Source organism: Cucumis sativus, chromosome 1 (genome assembly GCF_000004075.3).
Source record: "Cucumis sativus cultivar 9930 chromosome 1, Cucumber_9930_V3, whole genome shotgun sequence".
In the NCBI taxonomy this organism is placed as follows: Eukaryota; Viridiplantae; Streptophyta; class Magnoliopsida; order Cucurbitales; family Cucurbitaceae; genus Cucumis; species Cucumis sativus.
The window spans coordinates 29356760-29379303 of record NC_026655.2 but is presented as its reverse complement, the minus strand read 5'-3'; the positions used below and the strand labels follow the sequence as shown (position 1 = coordinate 29379303).

At 30.5% G+C, this 22544-nt stretch overlaps 3 protein-coding genes across 3 annotated transcripts; 1 reads left to right on the top strand and 2 right to left on the bottom strand.

Annotated features, from left to right (window-relative positions):
* The first annotated feature begins 1621 nt into the window (after positions 1–1621).
* On the top strand, positions 1622–5544 carry LOC101206988. The gene is made up of 5 exons (XM_004139043.3): positions 1622–1837; positions 1932–2164; positions 2289–2369; positions 3616–3966; positions 5179–5544. Exons 1-5 carry the CDS (start codon positions 1687–1689, stop codon positions 5278–5280), a joined length of 918 nt encoding a protein of 305 aa, XP_004139091.1. The 5' UTR covers positions 1622–1686; the 3' UTR covers positions 5281–5544.
* Positions 5545–7361: 1817 nt separating this feature from the next.
* On the bottom strand, positions 7362–13420 carry LOC101206508 (aspartic proteinase-like protein 2). The gene is made up of 10 exons (XM_004139041.3): positions 12663–13420; positions 11872–12001; positions 11516–11763; positions 10722–10946; positions 10159–10321; positions 9985–10058; positions 9096–9186; positions 8357–8432; positions 7971–8042; positions 7362–7844 (listed from the first exon to the last, which is right to left on the bottom strand). The coding sequence occupies exons 1-10, from the start codon at positions 12872–12874 to the stop codon at positions 7699–7701; spliced, it is 1437 nt and encodes a 478-aa protein (XP_004139089.1). The 5' UTR covers positions 12875–13420; the 3' UTR covers positions 7362–7698.
* A 1105-nt stretch (positions 13421–14525) lies between these two features.
* Positions 14526–18494, bottom strand: LOC101206753 (glucan endo-1,3-beta-glucosidase 6). The gene is made up of 2 exons (XM_011661894.2): positions 17698–18494; positions 14526–15850 (listed from the first exon to the last, which is right to left on the bottom strand). Exons 1-2 carry the CDS (start codon positions 18054–18056, stop codon positions 14734–14736), a joined length of 1476 nt encoding a protein of 491 aa, XP_011660196.1. The 5' UTR covers positions 18057–18494; the 3' UTR covers positions 14526–14733.
* Between the last annotated feature and the right edge of the window lie 4050 nt (positions 18495–22544).

Sequence of the window (22544 nt, the reverse complement as noted above, 5' to 3'; positions counted from 1 at the left end):
AATTGCATATGCAAGTGTAGGAAAATATGTCAAAGTCTATCAGTCTCAATGATAGAAACTGATACAAGTTTCTACTAGTTTTTATCAACGATGGAAACTGAAAGAAATCTACCACTGTTACTATTAGTGATATCACCGACACTATTAGTAATAGAAATTAATACAAGTCTATTATTTGATAGAGGTTGATGGATGTCTATCAATATTTTTTCTCTTTCTTTCTCGCTAGTTTTGTAAATGGTTTACTTTTATCTATGTGAAAAATTCTTTTCTTTCTTTTGTTGAGTCTACCTATAGGTCTCTATTTATCTATCTATTGATTAGTGTAAAGTTCAAGCTAATTGTTCAATAATATTATACAAATATTATCTAATATTGTAAAATATAAGTTTATAGAAAAAATCATAAACCATCTTTTTTTTTGTTAACACTATTGAATAAATATATAGTTTAATTACTAAATAAAATTTAAATATCGTTAGAAATCACTTTTACCCTTACACGGTTAGAAAAAAACAATTTAGTTTTTAAACTTTAATTTGTAACAATTTAGTTCATGAACTTTTAGCTTGATAACATTTTAATCACTGAACTTTATTTTGTAATAATTTAGTCTTAGTACTTTAATTTTTTTTAAGATCTAGTCCCTTCTGAAGAAATAAATGTGAAAATCTAATGAAATTTATTACATAGATAAACCGACAAACAAATTAAAGATTCGGCAAGTTTATAAAAGGGCTTTTTCAAAATAAAACAAAACGAGAAAATATTTACATCTTATAGAACAATATATTTTGAAGAAAAAAAAAACTCACAAACCCACGTTGTAAAATAACAAAAATACCTGGCAATTCACCAATCACACACTTAGTTTTTAATCTAAAATAAATTAGAATAAACTTCTCCCCTCCCCACAACCACAAATGCATGACGACAATATCAAAGATTCACAATATTCTTTGGTTCAAGATGAGTCCACCTAGTTCCATATCTTATTCAAAATTAAGTATATCAAACCAGTGATATTTTCACACGTGTCTCGTTCACTGTCACGATCGTGGAATCTGCCACACACAATCATTCATCACCACCTTATCCTCAACATTTTGAGTGACTGAGGAATAAATACAATTTTTATTTGTTTAATTAGAAAAAAATATGTTTTAACTTTCAAGAACTTTCCTAATAATTCTACTTTCGTTCACTATCTTTTTTATATTATTAAATGTTAATTTGACATTATAAGTTATTGATGTATTTTTTAAAAATACAACAAAAATTATTAGATTCAAACTGCATACATATTAATTATTAACATATTTGTATTTTAATTGAACTAGGGAAGCATTAGTATAGAAAAATATGTGAAGTAAATGAAGGTAAATAAATAATATAATTATTTTCTTAAAATTCAATTGAAAATATACACTTTAAAGGTTTACAAACTATACTGTCCCTGATTATTTCTTTAAAATATTAAAACTATGGGTTTGTGATGTAAAACTAAAATGCAAAATAAAATCTAAATATGATTATTTCTTTTTATTATTGTATTTTTGGAAAAAGGAAAAATGAAAATAAAGTTAAGAAAAAAAAAAAAAGAAAAAATCTAAGAGGAGTTAGAGGCTGAAACCCAAACCACAAGTAACTAATGGCTGGAGTTTGTAATCACAATGGGACGGAGAAATGAGTACTTGCGTTTCCTCTCCTTCTCTCGCCGTTCCATCTCCAGCGGCCGCCTCCACGATCTTCCGCCGCAAGATCCTCCGTGGCGCCACCACACCTCTCGCCGTTACTCCTCCTCCTTCTCAATCCCGCCATGCTTTCCCTCTCAGAGGCCTGCAATTTCTCTCCACACACTTCGTTTTTTTTCTTCTCTTTAATCGCAATTTCTCAATGTCTCTCATACGCTTAGGGTTTCTGCTTTGCAGCCGCTGCCAACGATTCCAACAGCACCGAGCAATTGACGGCGGAATCCGCCGTCGAAAGGTCGGAGGCTGATAAGATCGTAGACGGCATGGATTTCGGTGAACTCTGCAATGAATTTGAGTGCATCAGTAGCCCGTTGGTTGAATCTACAGCCAGGCAACTTGCTAGAGACATTCTTCAACTTCGTCAAGGCGATCGATCTCTTGGAAATTTTGCGGTCTTTGTCAAGTATAAGGTGGGTATCGAATTATGGGCCTAATTTTTATGGATTTCATGGAGGAAATGAATTGGTGTGATTGCTCTTGAACTGTTTTGAAGATGAAATATAGAAGGGAAATTATTGAAATTATGAAATGCAGGATCCGATTAGGAAATTCACGGGTCGAGAGAAGTATAAAAGACAACTCTGGGCAACCAGTGCGCTTGACAACCCAACTACGGTAATAATTTACTTTTTCCTTATCTCATGAGTATTAACAATATTGATGAACTTGAGTGAAAAAAGTCGATGGTAACTAATATTTCAAATTCCTTTTTTCTACTACGGTATCTATTATTTGCCACAATTTTATTTTTCATCCAACCTAAATTAAAATAATTTAATAAATACATATTATTATAATTCAAACTAAAATAATCTACCTACGAAATAAAATTTATAATAACTAGCTTTTCATGCATTTTCATTGAACGTTCATGCTTTGCATTTTAATTTTTGAGTTAGTTTATATAATTTAGGCTCAAACATGGAAAAGATGAGATTTTAAATTAATAATAAATAAATAAACAAACATATTTACAAAATATCACAATTAATTAAAGATAGATTCTCGAAAGGATTACTATTTGTGTTTATCTTGATATTTTGTGACTTATCATAAATAGATTTGAGATATTAGCATAAATAGATTTGAGATATTTTGCTAAGAAAATATTTTATCACAAGTTTTATCATTTAAAATACATTTTTCCACTCAATTTCAGAAAGCACTAACTAATTTGTTTATGCTTCTAAAAAATTACATATTTTTTTACAGATTTTTTATTATCATTTTCCGAAAAATAGTTTTTGAAGCAATTAATTTATAATTTAGAATTCTTTTCAAATTCTTAGCTAAAGTTGTAAAAAATTCATTTCATGACTTTTTACTTTTTTCCTATTTAAATATTTAGTTTTTTTATTATGTATATAAATGTGTGTGTAACTAGCACTTTTTAAAAAAAAAATATAAACATATTTGAGAACGTTTTCTATGTTTTTAGATTTCTTATATGCCAAATAATCTCTAAGCAACAATCTACAAATCACAACTTTATAATATAACTATAAAAATGAACTATGTATTTTTAAAATTTAAGTAATATGTTTTTCAGATTTTATGAATATACTCATATTTACGTGGATATCTTAGAGAAATATTAAAGAAAACAAATAGAAAGAACAGTTAGATGTACTGCTACCAACATTTACATACATTAAACATATTTGAGACCTAGCAATAAAGGAGTAACTAAATTAACTAATGTAGCCTAACAATAATTAACATGATATTCTTCTCTTTCTCTAAAGTTCGGAGGTTCGACAAATTCCTACCATTGATTTTAAGCACCAAACAGAAACTTAACTTAAAATTTCAGCAACCCATTCATGTAATTAGTCCTAATCCGTATGGTTTGCAAGGACAGAGTGTGCAAGAAATGGTGATGATGTCAACAAGCATACTAAAAATCAAGTGGACAATCAAAGGGAAACCTAAATCCTTGGTAGCAGCCATTGGAGGAGATCTCATCATCAAAGTTGATTCACAGTTCACACTCAACCAAATCAGTGGCCAAGTTATCGAACACGAAGAGAGTTGGGATGTATCGAGTTCTTCTGCCATTTCCCAAGCTTTCTTTTGGGCCTCACGTTATCTCTTTGCCTCTGCCGAGGCTGGAAAGGACTTGGGTGATTCTGTGAGCAGTCTCACCGGTCGAGTCTCTACCGAGAAACAGAACTTGGAAATGTTCCCTGACCCTTCCGGTGATCCTACCAAGGTTAGTGTGTTCTTTATCCTTCTTATTGTCTATCTTTATCAAGCTAAATTACTCTTCCCATTTTCACCAATGCTATTTTAATAATCTTATTAACTTCTGAATATATAGCATTTGTAACTATTACTGGATGCTTTCTCATTTTTAGAGGTCTTTTACTAATGTTACTGTATTTTGTTTTGGTTTTTGAGAAACATATCTCTTTGATTTTCTATTTTTGATTTTTTTAAAAAATAATTGGAAATAGTTTTCTCAAAACCCATCTTTCTCGTTTTTAGTGGGTTGTGAATTGTGATGGTTCTTGTTTCTAGTTTTCCAGAAAGTTATATTCTTTTATGTAATGATTTTTTCTTTTAGTTTTATTTTTTTTATCTTTAAGTTTATTTTTACCCAATTTTGTTTCTACATTTTTTGTGAGGTAAGGTTTTTTCTCATAGTCAAATTCCAAAAAAAAAAAAAACAAAAAAAAAACAATTTTTTAAAATTTCAAAATATAGACTTGATTTTTGAAAACAAATAAACTTGTAAGAATAGTTTATGCTCTCTTGTTTCAATTTTAATTTTAAAAGCTAAGATAATTCTCAAAATAGTTTGTCCCAGAATCTCTCAAATGTTTATGTGATTGACTCAAACCACATGTGTAGATCAGCTAATATACAAATAAATAACCTAAAGATTTTATTTTTTAGCAGTAAAGTTGAACCTCATGTCAAATCCTATAGTTTATTTTGGTCAAAATACTTAATTAAGATGTAGGTTAAATTACAATTGCTTTTGTATCTATTTGGTTTTTAAACTTTTAATTTTTTTTAACGGGTCTAAACTTGTAATTTTATGTTTTATATAACTGTGAACCTTCACAAAATTTTGTAGTAATTTTGCATAACTTTATAAAATTTAAATAAAGTTGAAGAATTAAGTAAATTTAAGAAAAAATGTTATGAATAATAAAAAATTGAGACTATTTGCAATGTAGCAAAATAGCATTGATACCATCAATGTCATTGATAGACCCTAGTAGATTATTAATGTCTTTTATTTCATTCATAGAATTTAAAATCTTTTTATATTTTGTAAAAATTTTGGTATATTTTGTTATATTTAAAAATATTCGTGTAAATGAGATAAAAATATAACTAATTTAAAAGAAAGTAAAACTAATGTAATCAAACCCTTTAATTAAATGACTAAAAACACTTGGAAATTTGTATGTAGTTCTTTCAAGGTGAGGACAACTTCCAAAAAGATGCATACCAATTTGCTCTGCTGCTGGCTATCATCTATTTTGTTGTACAGTTTCTGAGGGCCACACTATAAATGCAACAAAACTAAGGTACCCTTTCTCTATTCTACACTACTGAAGCCTCTTCATGTAAGATTCATATTTTTTTACAACAAAATTCATATAGTAGTTGAAGTCAAACAATAATATATGTATGTAATTATGGATTTTTCTTTGCCTATAGTTTTGGATGCATGATAATATAACTATAATGTTTAATTGTATCTTAATACTAAAATCACCCACATGTTCTTTATAAAGAAAACACTTGATCGGAGAGATTGAGTTATTTAACCCAACACGTGTTTGGAAAAGGATTACCATGACCCTTGTTTTACCTCCTCGACCCTTTCTCAACTCTTCCTTAATCCTTTCCAACTTCCTTTAATTTAATTTCTTTTACAATTTCTAATATACCCTTGTTGTGATTACACAATTAAATTTTTTAAATTTTTATTTTTATATATGGGTATAAATACATTATTAAATTTTTTAATATTTAACTATTCCTTGGTAGAATTATATTATTAAAATATTTATTTCTTCCTTTACTGTTGAAAAGTAATTTATGGTGATCACATAATTAAAATTTTAATTTAATTAACTTCAATCATTTCTATTTTAGAATTCATATTAATATATTTGTGAAATTAAAATTTTGATCTCAATCTTAGTTACATTGTATTTTGTTAATTAGCTTAAATACTAATGAGTGTCAATTCATGAAATTTTGTCAAACTATAATAAATTGATTACAACAACCAGCAAACTATAAGGACTATTTGATTAAATTAAAAATGAGTGGGGTTGTAATTTCAACAAACCTATTATTTAGACGTGGCTTGCCTATATTCTTCCACTCTTATAATGTTATTTTGGTTATTAAATTAAGCTTGGTTAAATTAACATAATAAATCTTTTGTTATAGAGACGTAGGTTCATGAATTTTTTATCCAGTAATTGTTGCCTAATGACTAAAATAAATATTTTGAAAGTATATAAATCACTGTTGAAAATGAACGTCGTAATTAAAGACATTAAGATAAATTGTTTTACAAAAATCGAGACGATTTAGAATATGAATTTATATATATATAAAAAACATTTAATTGCATGTATCGAATACTAAAAAAAAAGTTGAAAATGAGCGTCGTATTTAAAAAAATTAAAGCAAGTTGTTTTACGAAAATTATAACGATTTGGTAAATTAAATATATAAAATTTGTGTATTGAATTTATAATATGAATTAAAATAAAATAAAGAAAAGATAAATTTCTAACTTGTTTGAATGAAATTCAGTTGACATTATTTGGATTAAATCCATAGTTAAATATATGATATTTGGGTATTGTAGTTAGAATATCAAATTAAAAAAATTAATAATTTATTCACACGTAAAAATTAAACATCTGTGTATTTGATTTAGACTACAAATTAAAAAAAAAAAATCATAACCCTGTCTAAGTAACCTTCCTCCAAACACATCTTATCCTAACCGCTTCGTAATCCTTTTTTCAAATACATTTTTTCATAACCACCTTATAACCCTTTTCCCAAATACATCTTATCAAGACATTTTCTCCATAATTCTTCCCTCAAACACATTTTATCATAAATCAAACCTTTTATAATTGAAAGATTATTATTCCCATAACGCAATCGTTCTCCCAAACTGTCCCTAAGTTTAGTCTACAATTGTTTCTCTTCTAAGCTTTTGGTGCTGAATTGTACCCTAAGCTTTATGATGGTTAACATAAAGCCAAAGTCTTCACTTATATATCTGGATGCTTACGTATATGGGTTGTTGGATTGTTGTGGTATGAAACTTATGATTTGAGCCAATCAACCTTCTAAATTTATTTTACGAGTCTATGCATACTCTTAAACATGTGTAGACTTCTTCACATGTTGATTTTATAAGATGGACAATTATAGTAAATGCATGAACAACTCTAGCGTAAAGTCTACTTGAAAGTTTAAGAATAATTATAAATTTAAACAATGTTTTTCTAATAATTAATGAAACATCTATAAAAATTAAATAGATATTTTATAAAAGAAAAAAAATGAAATCAAAATGAAAAGAAATGAGTTTATGAGGTGAAAAGAGAGGAATATAAAAGCATCAAGAATGATTATCATTAAAGCAAATTACAACCATTCTATTGTCTTCATTTACAAATATATTACATTCGTCATTTACAAATATATTACATTACATTATACACTCACAAACAAATCTCTCTCTTACAACAATACATTAAAAAAAATAATAATAAAACAGACAACTGATGATTTTTCTCTTTCTTTTTTTTTTCTTTTCTGGGAAGATGGAATTAATTATTTCCATTTGTGGCGAGAAATTAAATTATGATACAACAAAAGTTAAAATAAAAAAAATAAAAAAAGGAAAAAAAGAAGAAGAAGAATGCAGTGGGTATTGTTGAAGAATCTAATGAATAAAAAAGAGAGTGAAAGCTAATAAAAATGGAAGTAATCTGCCAATGACAAGAAGGGATTCTGCTGAAGACAGTTTGTGGGCTCCCACTGTGTAAACTTCTCCTGATTTTACATCTTTCAATTTTATACCTGATGAGCCTGTTATGTCCAAACACCAATCCATATTTTCTAAGTGATTTATTTTTTATTTCAGAAGAAAAATGGTGGAACATAAAGCAATTAATAAAAGGAAATAAGTTATAAGGTAGAAAGAATTAAACTCACAGTTGTACTCAGTCCATCCAATGGTCTGATTTTCAAGATTATAGTAAACCAACTTGTTTTGGAGGACCAAGTCTGCATTTCAAAACCCATGGAAGAGGAAACCAAGCTAAGGATCTACTCAAGTATGCACCATTATCATCATGAAATACTTGGTTTCAAAATTTTTTAAACAATATATTTGAAAAAGGTTAGGTTCTTTTTGGGTTAAATACACTAATATTCAATTTTGTACAATTTGGTTCGTACACTTTTAATAAAATTTAAGATGTATTAAAGGTAGGAAAGACTAAAATTGACTAAATCTCAAGCTACCGAGACTAAAATGATATTTTACAAAAAGATTATAAAATATTATGAGGTAGATGAGAATGAAGATAAGAAGATACCTCCCAAAAGAGTGACTTCATTTCCATCCTTGGATTGAGCTCCACTATTTTGCCACCCAACACACCATACATCATCCTACATACCCCAAAAATATGGAACCATCAGATCAGACTCATAAACCTTTGGCTTTTTTCGATTTTATAATCAATCAAATTTGTTTCTTTTATATATATATATTTACTTATTTACTTATCTTATGTTTTCTTAATCTATTTTAAGTTTTGTTTGTTAATGATTTTGTTTCTCTTAAATTTCAATCAATGGTTTTTCACCTATCTTAGAAAAAAATTTAAATTCTTAGTTAAATGTTAAAAGCAAAACAAGATTTTACTATTCTTTCAATGTTCAAATTTTGTATTGGTTTTTGACAACATTAATTGGGGTGGATAGCAAAACAATGAAATTTATAGGCAAAAGTAATTTTTATAAACTTAGTTTCAAAAATAAAAAACGAAAAACCATATAGATTATCAAACAATGTCAAAGCTTGAATTGAACTTTTATGCTCATGGACAAAATAAAAATATTTCAAACCAAACTAGGACAAATAAAAAAATGTCCATAGAATTTAATAACACTGAAACTGGGGCAATTTTTTTTCTTTTTCCTGAAAAGTAAAGAAAAATAATTTTGAAAGTTGTTTCAAGTCAATTGTAAATTAAAAGCATATTAAGGTCCAAAACATGAACAGATCCCCCAATAATAACAAATGGTAGCAAAAAAAAGTAGAGTACTTGCCCGTATTTGAAAGAGATACTCGTGAGGGTAAATAGTCAAGATTAGGGACTCCTCGAATTTGAATGTCACTGTTGGAAAACCGTCGTCCACACTGAAATAGTACAAAACAAGACAGAAAAGTGAGTAAAGTTTCTTTAGAAAAATCAAATAATATCAAGAATGAGATCATTTAGACTTCAATAGATTGAAAGGAAGTTCCCTTATATATAACTAGTACATAAAGCATACACTTAGTGTCTCGTTCCTAATCTTTCAGAAGTTTTTGATCGAATACTTGTATGATGATGCGGATATTGAAGAGTGGAATGATGATTACGATGTTCGAACTTTTCTTGATCAAACGTGGTCTCTTCATTTGTGCTGCTCTAAAAGGTTGTTGAACCCCTAAATGATGAAATGAAAATCACCATCCTCTTCTCTCTTAGTAATTGAGTAGTGTGAGTTTTTGCTTTAGGAAGGATCAGCTAGGTTTTCTTTTTCTTTCTTCCTTTTTGGTATGCACGAGTGTCCAGATCAACTTACACGTTTCCATTAAACTCAAAGGACAACACGTCTGAGCTTACAACATTTGGGCGTTAAAAATACTTGTAGGATATTAAGTCTTAAGAAGGTGTTCACCATGGATTGAGTCCATGGCCACTTAGCGCTTTATGAAGTTCATGTCCCTCTGTTTACGAATAGACCAACCTATGATGGTTCGATTAGGTAGGTTTCCAGTCCAAAAAAGATTAAGAACACCCCAAACACAATATTTTGCAGCATTGTCATTGAATGATATTTAAACATCAAAAAAATGCAAAATGTTAGAGAATAATGTATACTTCATAGATCAAATAATATGTCTAGCTATTAAAATACTAAACAATAAGGATAAGACTAAGTTTCTTACTTTTTATCAAAAACAAAACATGTAAACTGATCATCAACTGTACGTAGCTTCAGATCAGGCTGGGCACCCAAAATCTACAACATAAGTTATGTATCACTCTTAGAAAAAGGAAATTTAGACTTTGGTTGCAAAAAAGCGTACAGGTAGAGTGGCCAAATTTTTGTGCTCAAATACCTTCTCCATTAATGGCAGGTAAATGCTATCAGGAAGATAAGCTAGTGTTGTGCCACTGTCAATGATTGCTCCTCTTTTATAAGAAGTTTCGAACAGTCCAAGAGGAAGATCAAGAGCAGTGTCCCCTACCTTAACTCCATTTAGAACAACATTGTAGTGAGCCCTGAAATTTGTAGATGGAAGAGGGGAAAAAAGGTTAAAATGTAAAAAGCTTCCTTGTGATAGATAGAAGACTAATAAATTCGTGTATACAATAAGTGAACTTTGGAGAGTGAAATTTGAAACGTCAAGTTTGGTAATTGCACCTATTTAGTTTAGTCCTTAGAGTGTCAATTACGGAAGCATGTATTAACTTTTGTATGACCGTAAAAAATTAAAGCCAATTTCAAAAGACGAGGATTCTTAAACTTCGAATTGTAAACACCAAGTTTGGTAGTTCTATCTATTTATTTATTAAATCAAAGAGCATAATAAGGGACAAAATATGATTATATCTATTTATTTATTTATTGAAAATGTATGCAGATTAGAACAAATAAGACTTGAAAAGGTAGTACACATACTGATTAGGTACCACTGGTGTGGTTTTCAATTTTGGTTCAACTACTTCTCCAATGGCAAAAATCCCACCCCCTGATATACTATCCAAGCAGTGTGCAAAAATCTTTTTGACCTTCCCAGTTGCAGCCAACTGAGAAATCATAGATGAATTTGCCTGTCCAAAACCAAGTATTCCATCAAGTGCTTCAGATGACGAACCAAGCTCCCCAGATTGCTTAGCTCCACACCTAAACCACACAAGTCAACTTGAGATAAAGAAGTAAAAGCAGCATTAGTTAGCTGAACTTATATGATCATAAGACTTTTCCAACTACAAAAAGGAGAAACTTTTAATTATCAACAAGTGCTCAATTAAAAAGAATAAAAGTACATTAGACATTAGACATTAGATTAGATAAGAAGCCATATGTTGAGACTTTCTGCTAAAAAACTCGGAGATAAGTCCAACTGAAGCTAGACATATTATAAATCTCGAGTCAGGAAAGTGTTTCTAGTGGAAAAGAGTTGCAGGATTTGAAACAAAGAAATGAGGAGACATCTGAATAGCTAAACTATTGCATCGTCATTAAAGAAGCAACCATATAGGTGACGTCGTGAAGATTCGAAGAATGATGAAATTGTTCAGTTGATTGATCAGCTCCTACTTTTCTTACTAACCCTTTTCCAAATGCAAATACCGCAAAGATTAAAATAGACCTTCTAGGCTAGTAGTTATTATGTTAATTGACTATAGTAGTAAGAGGTAAGAGCTTTCTGAGGTTTTTTTATTAAAAAAACAGAAAAGAAAAGGAATTACCCAAATACTATACTGCCATTAGTTTCAGAAGTTTTATGGTTTCCAACTGCTCGTTGGAGTTGAATATAATCGTTCACAAAATATCCAGCTGTTGCACTTCCATCCCCATAGATAACTTTATATTGGCAGAGTAGATCTGGCTTACAACCTGGGATCGGAGCGTCGTATGTAGCCGAGCAAAATGGTTGATCACAAGTAATCAAGGTTGAAGTGCTGGAGCTCTTTGGATTATACAGTTGCAAATCTACCTATAAGTGAACGACCAATGGTTATTTTTTCATCATGATCTATCAAAGTTTGAGAAATTCAATCACACCAACCAATTTACGGAAAATTCCAAAGTTGAAGAATCATACACCAATATCACTTTTCTTTGGACAATTGCTGCAACCGACACAGTTGACCCATAAAATGTCACTCCCTGTATCCACTTGCACATGGAAATCGTTTGGAGGACTTCCAATGCCAATTCTGGCGTAGTACAACCTTTGTGTATCACCAAAAGAAATAATTTAACATCCCAAGTGACAAATAATTAACAGGAAAGATGAGAGGTAAGGTGTAAACATAAACCAATAAACTATTTAAGAATGATTCGCTTTTGTATTTTATCATCTAGTTCCCAATGTTCTGATATGATGTCCCTCTAATCCCTACGTTTGAAAATCCAACACTTCTAACTATAGAAATGGTTCTAAATGGAATTTAAGAACATAATTCTTTTCCATGTTTGAAGTACAATCAATATGAGCAGAATTTAAATTTTTGGCCTCGAGGAAACTGTTGAGCTATGGTGGCAAAACAAATTTCCTTTAGAGTTTAAAGAAAAATGATGCGGAAGTAATAAAGTCAGTTTATTATTCATATAGTAAATATTAAATAGAATGGTGTAGCATTATATCGTGTCATCCGAATCCAAGCTTCAATCATCAAAAACATAATTAATGCAGAGTAACATAGGCCAGATTTCTGATTCAATGAGCTAAGATAACATGAAACCATCTAAAAATTGATCTCTAGAACCATTTGAGACCATAATATAACAAAGACTAAGAGATCATCAAATCCCAAAAACAAAATGCATTAGCAAAAACACAGGAAATATATATTAAGAAAATATGAAAATATGATGAAAGAAATGGCTAACCCTGTTTCAGCAGGGTGTCCGTTGCCACCGAGTTCGAGATCAATGACAGAAAGAAGCCTACCGTGGCGACGAACATCATGAGATTTCAATGCATTCAGTGATCTCTCTCGACCCTTAAACTTATGTTGAACTTCAAACACCAAATTGCAGAACCCAGGTAAACAAAATGACAATAACAACAAACCCACTAAAACCTCTCGCTCGAGATCCATGATTATACCCACTTTTTCACAACGATTTCGAGCAAAACTCAGGTCCCCAAATTCGAAACTAGGTTTCAAATCCCTAAAATAATATGTTTTTATTTACCTTTCCCTTACAAAGATCGAAAAAAAAAAAGGGAAAGGTATTGACAACAATGAACAATCAATCAAAAAGAAATAAAGAGAGAGACCCGAGATTGAATGGTCAGAAATTTAGAGGAAGAACAAGAAAAACAAACGTTTTTGAGTTTTCTGTTTTCTGTTTTTCTGTTTTTCTGTGTGATTTGAAGAGAGAAATTTGTTGGTTGAAGGCATTGTTTTCTATTTCTCTCATACACACAAAGAATTCTTCGGCTCTGAGAATTCCTCCATTGGAAGCCATTTGACTTTACATCTCACCATTTCTCCAAAAATGGGAAATGGGGAAATTCAAATTTGGAGTAAAAAGGAAGCCTTAATACTCAGCAAATAGAATAATTGAAGTGGAAGAACAAGTAATGTTCAAAAAATGGAAAAATGTTAAAGAAATTGAATATTTTGTTGGACCAATGTTTTGGAAAGACAGTAGTCAATGTCATTAATAAACAATCATTTGCACATCAAATACATACATATATCCATTCTTAGGTTAGTCTCTTCCAAAATTGAATATTCATTCATGTTCTATGATGTGGAAATCTTCTTCTACATTTATTTTTCAGCATTTCACATACCTGTCAAAACTTTTATTCCATGGCCCCACAGTATTCTTAAATTGTTCTTAACTCACAAACAACAAATAAACACACACCTCTCAACATAAATATTGAGAACCACAATTTCATATGAAAGGAAAGAAAGCAATGGTAAGAAAGTCTTTGCAACTACACACTCAAACTTCCATCATTAACCCTCTAAACTTTTAATAATATTAATTATAAAAATTGCACTCACAATTCATACAAATTTAAAATTTAAACTTATATAATATTGATAAATCTTATTACATAAGTTTTTAGGATTTGATTTTCAATTTTGAAAATTTAAAGGTATAATTGTAGCCATCGCTCTATGATTTTTGCAATTTACGCAAACATTCAAGAACCACGTGAAACTCATGAATTAAAATAATATATTATCTAATGATATGTCACATACAACATAAAAACTTCTCCGACAACGAGAAGAAGGACAAAGTCAGTTAAAGTTCACTTATAAGCTTTTTTTTTAGTTCGATAATATACGAAGTGGAGATTCGTACCTCTAATATCTTAGTTGATTATACATACGAGAGTTATACTCAATTTTGATGTTAGAGACTTATTAGATTTGAATATTTTATGGCCTCTAATAGTGTGTTGGATTTTCTAATAAGTTTATAGAGTTTCAATTTTATATATAATAGAGTTTTTAACGTATTCAAATATTTGAGAATTAAAATTTAATTATAGAAAAACTGTTTTAAATCACAAAACTGTTAAAAATATTTACAAATATGACAACATATATTTTTATTGGTGATTGACTGTGAGCCATTCCAGTAATAGATGTACGAATTTAAGTAAAAGTGAGTTTTTTTTAAAAAAAATAACATATTTTTCTTAAACCCTCTAAATCAAATTCAAAACTACATTTTAAAATTAACTAAAAATGTATTTAACTAAAACGTTTTGAGGGGATCTTTGAAAGAGAATGATTCCTCATTTTTATACACCAACACCAACACCAATTCCTTTCATTGGGTAAACTTAAACATTGCCCTTCAGGCAGCTACATAATGATAACAATTTTAGCAGTTTTCTCCTAACATCAATGATTCAATTCTACACATAAAAAGGATACCTTAAGACATACAAATAAATTAGAATCCACAAAATATTCCTAAGCATTCACAGAGCTGTCAACATAACAAGAACAAACCCAAAAAGCAACATCAAAAGCCTTGTGAAACAAAACCCAGACCTTCCTTCTGCCCCTCCATAGTATGGCTCTATCATTATATCAAACCTGCAACTCCCAAAGCTTGGATCATTATTTGTCACTGTTGACAACCCCGAAAACTTGCATGCATCCTCTGCCTGATTATTCCTCTGGTAATAACTGTTAAATGCATATGAAATGTTCGACCTTGCGTCTAGACCCGAACATGATGTCCCATACCCAAGGCTGGTGCAGTCAGCATGGTAACAGGCATAGCTGACACTTGGTGCGACTTGCGAATCTTCAAGGTGAGCAGATGGCTTCATCACACACCATTTTCTTTCAAGATAATGTACACCTCTTGCTCCAACCAAGGTTCCATTTGAGTTTCCAAGGCTGAGCTGGTATTTCGGTCGGCCATCATAGTAGAATATTCCCCAATGGCGTTCAAAGTTCCCTGGATCAATGCTCTTTGCATCTTCGTCGATTAGACTGAATAAGTAGGTGTCAATTGGACCTGGCCTCATTGGTGTTCCTTTCCCGCCTAAAATGTGTGACATGAAGCCTTGATTGAACCGTTGAGCATAGATGGGGTTGGCATTACGATCACCGTCCGTAGGCCAACCGATCTCCCCAACTATAATCGGTAAGTTTCCAAAGCCATTCTTCTGAAGCGCCCACACAAGGGTATCGTAATTTGCATCAAACATGTTGAAATATGTTGTCTGGCCATCAACTATGGGTGATGCATTGCCATCAAAGAAAGCATACTCAACAGGGAAGTTGGGGTCGGAATAGAGACTGATGAAGGGATAAATGTTCACTGTGAATGGAGAACCGGAATCACTCAAGAACTTGACAATGTCAAGCATCAAATCATGTATATCACTTCGGAAGTCACCACCTGATGGAAAAGTAGTTGTAGATGCGTAAACATCAGCATTCAGCGGACATGTTACCTTTACTTGGTTGCCTAAATTAGCTTTTATTAGGGCTTTCTGGACATTTCGCAGAGCAGGAAAGGTTGTACTGAGAAAGCTTCCATTGTAAGTTGCCAAGAAAGGCTCATTCCCTACAGCAACATATCTGAAAAATCATAATTCAGTAATTTGGTGACAAGAAATTAAATCATGTATGACGTTTTGTCAGCTTAAGAAAATTACAGGACAATACACGAAAATCACATACAAACATGAGGTGTCAAACACACACAGCTGCTAAAGCAAGTCGTTAATGTATTCGACCTTACATTTTTATTTACCCAATTGTGTATTTTTGCATTTCTTCTATGAAAGTATGGTTTTTCTATATAAAATGGTTGTGGCTAATAGAGGATGCTTACTCCAAGCAATAAAAAAAATTCTTTGGGCAGAAAAGAACAAAATCATGGGGTTACATGGTTCGGAACATTTCAAACAAGGGGAGTAGTTTCATGGAAATTGAACAAGAGTCGAGCAATGTGGGATAAAAGTTTGTTAAGTTTACTGTATCACTTGTCACAATTGACAATCCTACCATTTATGCCGTGCGACACCGTGTTTCTACCTCAACCATGACCCATTGGAAGACTCTAGTCCAAATTCTCCACTTTCGAGTCTTTTAGTATCTTTCAGACTTAAGATGAGGGTTGATTAGAAGGGATGAAAGACTTCTGTCTCTTGATTCAAAATTTTAAAAATAACAAGCACTAATATGAAGTGTTCCGAGTGATGGATGTGAGAGTAGATTCAGGCTATGACCGAAAAACAGGTCCAACCAACTTTAATAAAAATGGTTGGTCGGAATAGTTATAATCTGCTTTTCACATTAGAGAAGTGGCTTTAGAGAGGATAGATTACAAAAAGAAATTAGCAAAATTCATTGGGAGACCTCTTCTAATTAATCTCTTGTGAAAAAGCATAGAACCTTTTCACCTGAATAGAGGCTAAAATGTGCAAACCCAGAGGAATATACAGATCATGACCTTTCAATCTCAAGATGTCATTCTCTATAGAATAATTAAAGATTTCGGATGCACTCCAGCACAATTTCCCAAGAGATAACCTGACAAAGGATTGCTCCAAGTTAAACACACTTAATTTTGGAGTTTTTATGATTGAGCTACTGAAAAAGTAGCAATATTATTATAGACAGTAATTATCAAATTTTTAAAACTTTTCTTAACCATATTTTCATATCCTTAGAATCCTTCTCATTCAGTTTGATCTCGGATCATTCATGTACCCTCTTAAACTTGAGCATTAAAGCTTTAAATATAAAGAAAAGATAAATATCGGCAATTCAATTAGTTGGACCAAGCTAAAGTTTAATATCCAACGAATTACCTTGCCAATCAAATTAGTAGGGCAAACCTTGTGTCCTTTGACATAAATGAATATAAACTAAACAAAAAAAAGCTACAGCTACGAGAGAAAATGAAGGTCGAGGGAGCTGATATGTCTTATCTGTATGCCAACTATGATTAAAGTCTCAGCTCTAAGACTTCTGAAAGGTCCTCCCTTGTTTTGGAAACAATGTCTTACAAAAGCCACAAAATGAGAGAGAGCTGATCAAAAACTCAATTAAATTAGCCCAAATAGTTTTCTCTTTCAGAGTTGAAACTCCATTAGGAGTTCATGCTAATTCTTAATTATTTAGAACTTCCAGTGACAATGGCTGAACATTTGTGGCTGTCTGCCATAGCAAACAAGCACCAATCACAGAACTTTCCCACTTCTTTAAACATAAAATTCATGAAAATCATTCAGAAGTGACATCTAACCTTACTAGAATTAACTAATGAGGGGGAAAACGATATCAAAACGATAAGTCAACAAATATGGAAAATGAACTCACAAGAAAGCAACTCTATTGGGTAAAGCAGTCAAAGTTCCAAAAACTCACAAACAAAACAAAACAAGAAGCCCTGAAAGAAAGAAAATAAAAAAGCTCACCTAATGTTAACATTGTTTTCACTAATGTGAACAGAGACATTCTTAGAAACCCATTTCTCAGCTGCTTTTTCATTGCTAGCAAAAGTGGATAGCATATCATTAGGAATCCCAACCATCACTTCGATCCCAGTCTTCCCCAAAGCTCTAAGAGTTCCATAATCAGCATCGAAGAGCTTCACTTTCTGAATCTGATTGTCTCTCAACATTCCAACAACGGTCTCCGGCGGCAACGGATGAGACGATTGAGTTCCCCAGTTGGCGCCTATGGCCTTCACAGAACAAACCACTGACAACAACAAAACCAAAACAACGATGCATCGCAAGAACCAGCAACAACCCATTTTGCTGTTAAACGACATCTTCAAAGCTTCCAAAAGGAAGAACAAGAAGAAAAAGGAATAAACTCAAACACAAAAAGTGGGAAAGAGTAAGAAAGTGAAAGTGAAATCCACTTGGAATCAGAAAGGGGGAGGGTAGTTAAAGAGCCTTTTTAAGCTCAAAACTGAAAAGGGGAAGCTCATAAACAACATGCCACAGTAATTTCAGCAAGAAGATCCGGAAGAATCCGCCATTAAAGGGGGACGGGAAGCTCAAAGATTTCGCTAAAAGTAGAAAACCCCAGATGGGAAAAGAGAAAACCCAACTTAAGAAAGCAAAGGAAAGGCAAGAAAGAGATTGAAAATGGTGAGTTATGGCAGAAAATGGAATCCGGGTCGACCCGGAGCATATTTTGGGAGAGTGAAAGAGAGGGAAAGTGAAAAATGAGGGAGAATTTCATCTGGGAAAAGCATTGAAATCGATGAAATGACAAGTTAAATTAAAAATTAAAAGATAATAAAACTGGGGATGTCGGATAGTGAAGCATCTTTGATGGGTCAGCCATTGCTGGCATTGCATTAGTGGGAGTGGCAGCTGCTTTTTTGAAAGAGGACCACTTTGAGAATCAACCCATCTGACTATCTTAGCTTATTTGTTAATACCGTATCTATCTATCAAATTCTATATTACTGCAAAGTTTAAACCTCGTTTTCTTTCTCACATTTGGATAATACTTACCTCTTCAAGCCGCTTCAATCCGTCAGCACAAATCTTTGTTTCTTCCTCTTTTTGAATATTAAATAAAAACAAACTGTTTTCAAATATAGCAACATAACTTATTTACAACAATAATTTACTGTCAATTACACCTCTAAAACAATTATAACAATTACCCTTAAAAGGCATTCTCTCTTTTTCTCACTATATTTCTCACTTACCAATTCAAACCTTAACCTTTCAACCTGCTCATTAACTCATTTAATATAAATTTTATGTGAAGTGATGTTACACTAGTTTTTACATTAATCTTTTGATTTTTTAAAAAAATGGATTGCTTTTGTCTTTTAAACTTTGAAATGTATACTTGAGTCTTTAAGCTTTCTTTTGAGTTATCTCATATGTTTGATAAACACCACTGACAAAGTGTAGGTACTCACATTTATTTGATTATTTTTGCTTTCTCACCAATGTTTTAGAGGGTGTGAGGAGATAAACAAATGAAGGTTTGTTGATATATCTCCACATGCGTGCACCGCCAACGTTATTATTTCTTCTCCTAACACTTTTTTTAAGAGGTCATTTTAAGTACAACTTGGGGTGGGAGGATTTGAACTTGAGATCTTTTGTCCTCGAAAACATACCGATGCCAGTTAAGCAAAACTCATGTTGACCACCTAACATTCCTTCCCTTGTTGTACAAGAATTTTCACTTCTCAAAATTTTCATTGTTGCTTTTATGTCACTGGAGTTTTTTAATACTTTCTCGTCACCTAGTTATTCACCACTCCATGTGTTTTTGAATTTTTGTGGTGGTTCCATTTTTATCTTTTAAACACTAAATAAAGGTTGTTAGGCATTCATTTGGTATCATTCCGAAAATATACACATTTCCTTCTTCTTCTTTCTTTGTATTCAATTGTTTTTTGAGCAAAAGATCATTAAAGCGTGTTAGTATTTCATTGGTTCTGATGTAGCTTCGATCTAGTTGACTATTTTATTTTGGACAGCACAACAATTACAAATTGTTTGCATTCTAGGCATAGCTGCAAAATTTCCGCAACTTAACCGTCTCCTAACAAATTTATATTTTGTAGCTTTTGATGCATACCTAAGGTGTCCAAGTTCTACACATCTATCTCTCAATGACAAAAGCCAGGCAATAAGATCCACACGTCTTACTACAAGCGATGATGTCTATGTGTCTGATTCCTAGGCGATGAGTTTTTGGCCGCATACCTGAAGCACCCAATTTTCAATTCCAATTATCCAACCCCTGCTACCAAATGTTAAGTTCAACAGATCCTTCTAGATGTCTAATACTTGCACCAATAAAAATGAACCAAAATATTTACAAAATATCACAGTCTATCTGACCACGATAGACCAAGATAGAGTACTATTTATGTATGTCTTGGTCTATCACAGACAAACGTTGATATTTTGCTATATTTATAAATATTTTGAAAAGTTTTGTCATTTAAAATATTATTTTCCATATTTGTTATTTTCTCTTGTTTTTCTTTAATACCTTTTTCTGTTTCTTTTTATTTATGTTTTTGTTTTTTTGTTAAACATATGAGTGCATATTTTACAATGGTGACACCAAGCATCTTAAAGTTGAGCTTTCTAAGTTTTTTAAGTCTCAATTTAGGAGGTTTATTTGACTCTAAAAACCTAAAAAAATTATTTATCTTTTTTTTTTTACTTACTTTTCACTTTATTTAGGAATGGTGTGAGCATGTCAAATAATTTTGATCCTTAGTTTTGGGAGTTTGAGGTTATATATATATATATATATATATATTTGTGGTTTATGAAATTGATGAACTTTGTAGAATTGCAATTATGATGCAACTACAATCCGTATTGGGGTTGAAGTTATGAAGAAGATGGTACTTACAATCTAAATTTCACTAGAGACTTGTAAAGAATAATGCAATTAAGAAACTAGAAGAAGTAGAAAATGGAGTTGCAATTACAGAATCGGCCAAATTGAAAATGGAGTTCCAATAATTTACTATTTTTTCTCTTTTAATTAAATCATATGCTTTTATTTTATTTAATTTGTTTGACTTTTTTCCTAAAAATTCTTCAAATTGTTGTTATTCCCATTGAAGAGTTTGTATTTGTTTTGAAAAAGTTTAGAGAATTAGTGATATATGCCCAAAAAGTGAATCAAAATCTTTTGCATACAATGAGTTGATAAGAGAATCAACAAAGCATGTGAGTTGAGTACTTCCTTTATTCATTAATTCTATGTCTCTACCTTCAATAATTCTTTCTATAGACATACGAAAATCAATAATTTGATGATCTGTTTGATTATTCTCTTCCCATTATTATAGCATCACTACTTTCTGCTTTTCTTCCATTTTCATTTAAATACTTCCATGTGATTTTTAATTTTTTTTCAATAAAATAAAATTCACATGAAAAGTTTTAACAATTAAACTTCAAAACTATCAATTTAATCCTAAAATTTAAATTAATATAATCTAAATTTTATTACGTATTTATGGGGCTATTTGAAAAAAGAATTGAAAAAAAGTGGTGATATTGAAACTATTTAGAGAAATGGGGTGGAAAATTTGTCCTTTTAAGTCTCTTGTTTCTTTTTTTTTTTTTCTTTTTTAAATTTTACCGTATTTTCTCTCACTCTCACAATTAATGTGTTCCATGCAGCTTTTCTTTTCTTTTCTTTTTTTAAAATTTTTTATCACTTTCATTATTACTCACTAAAGTTTTATTTATTTTTTAAAATAAATTCATTTTTTCTTTTGTTTTCTTTAATTTTACATTATTATTTAATAATTAATAATTATTAACTTTTATTTTTGTTTTATTTATTTAGTTAAATAAATTCAGTTTTTCTTTTTTCTTTTTTAATTTATTATTATTATTTAATCCATTCTTAATTATTATTTTTGTTTTAAATAAATTTAGCTTTTTCTTATTATGATTATTATTTTTATTGTTAATATTATTATTATTGCTCTTATTATTTTTATTATGGTTATTGTTGTTATTATTTTTATTATTTTATTATTGTATTGTTTTCTTAGGATTGTTGTTATTATTATTTCTTATTATTGATTTTGTTTTTCTATTATTGTTATTGTTTTTATATTACTGTTATTGTGATTATTATTGTTTGTCATCTTCGTTATCATATTGTTATTACTATTGTTATTACTACTCTTGCTCTTACCTTTACTATTGTTACTATTATTATTATAATATTATTGCTATTATTGCTATTATTACAACCATTATTTATTGTTATTACCTATTATTAGTATTCTTTTTATTGTTGTTTTTAGTATTATTGTTGTTATATTATTATTGTAATTATAATTATAATAATAATAGAAGCTAACATTCATGTAAAACATATCTAAATTGTGTAAATCCATCTCACATATTGAATCAACTTCATTCTCCAAACAAGTAAAACATAATATTTAACACAATATTAAATTCAAGGTAATGAGTAAGTTCAATTAATCATTTTTGTCTTTCACCAATCAAAATCAATAATAGTGATAATTAGAGGAGTTATGAATAAATAATACATATATAAAAATCCTATAAGAAAACATAATGGGTTGGGAATGAATCACATAAAACAAATTCAAATGAAAACTCATCAAAATCACAAAATTAACAATGTTAATAAGAATAGAGAAACTAACCTTAAAAAGAAACTAAGTCTTGGATAGAATGTTGATGGAGAAACCCTAAACCTTTATAAGGAAAAAAAAAAGAAGCACTTTGAAGTTGTACTATTATAAAAAATATATTTTTTTATT

Coding starts and splice junctions, on each gene's coding strand:
- LOC101206988 (XM_004139043.3), top strand. CDS start 1,687: ATGAGTACTTGCGTTTCCTCTCCTTCTCTCGCCGTTCCATCTCCAGCG. Junction 2,370..3,615: donor CGCTTGACAACCCAACTACG/GTAATAATTTAC, acceptor TTGCAAGGACAG/AGTGTGCAAGAAATGGTGAT. Junction 3,967..5,178: donor CTTCCGGTGATCCTACCAAG/GTTAGTGTGTTC, acceptor ATTTGTATGTAG/TTCTTTCAAGGTGAGGACAA.
- LOC101206508 (XM_004139041.3), bottom strand. CDS start 12,874: ATGGATCTCGAGCGAGAGGTTTTAGTGGGTTTGTTGTTATTGTCATTT. Junction 11,764..11,871: donor CAAAGAAAAGTGATATTGGT/GTATGATTCTTC, acceptor GTTCACTTATAG/GTAGATTTGCAACTGTATAA. Junction 9,187..9,984: donor TGTTTTGTTTTTGATAAAAA/GTAAGAAACTTA, acceptor GTACTATTTCAG/TGTGGACGACGGTTTTCCAA.
- LOC101206753 (XM_011661894.2), bottom strand. CDS start 18,056: ATGTCGTTTAACAGCAAAATGGGTTGTTGCTGGTTCTTGCGATGCATC. Junction 15,851..17,697: donor GAAAACAATGTTAACATTAG/GTGAGCTTTTTT, acceptor ATGATTTTTCAG/ATATGTTGCTGTAGGGAATG.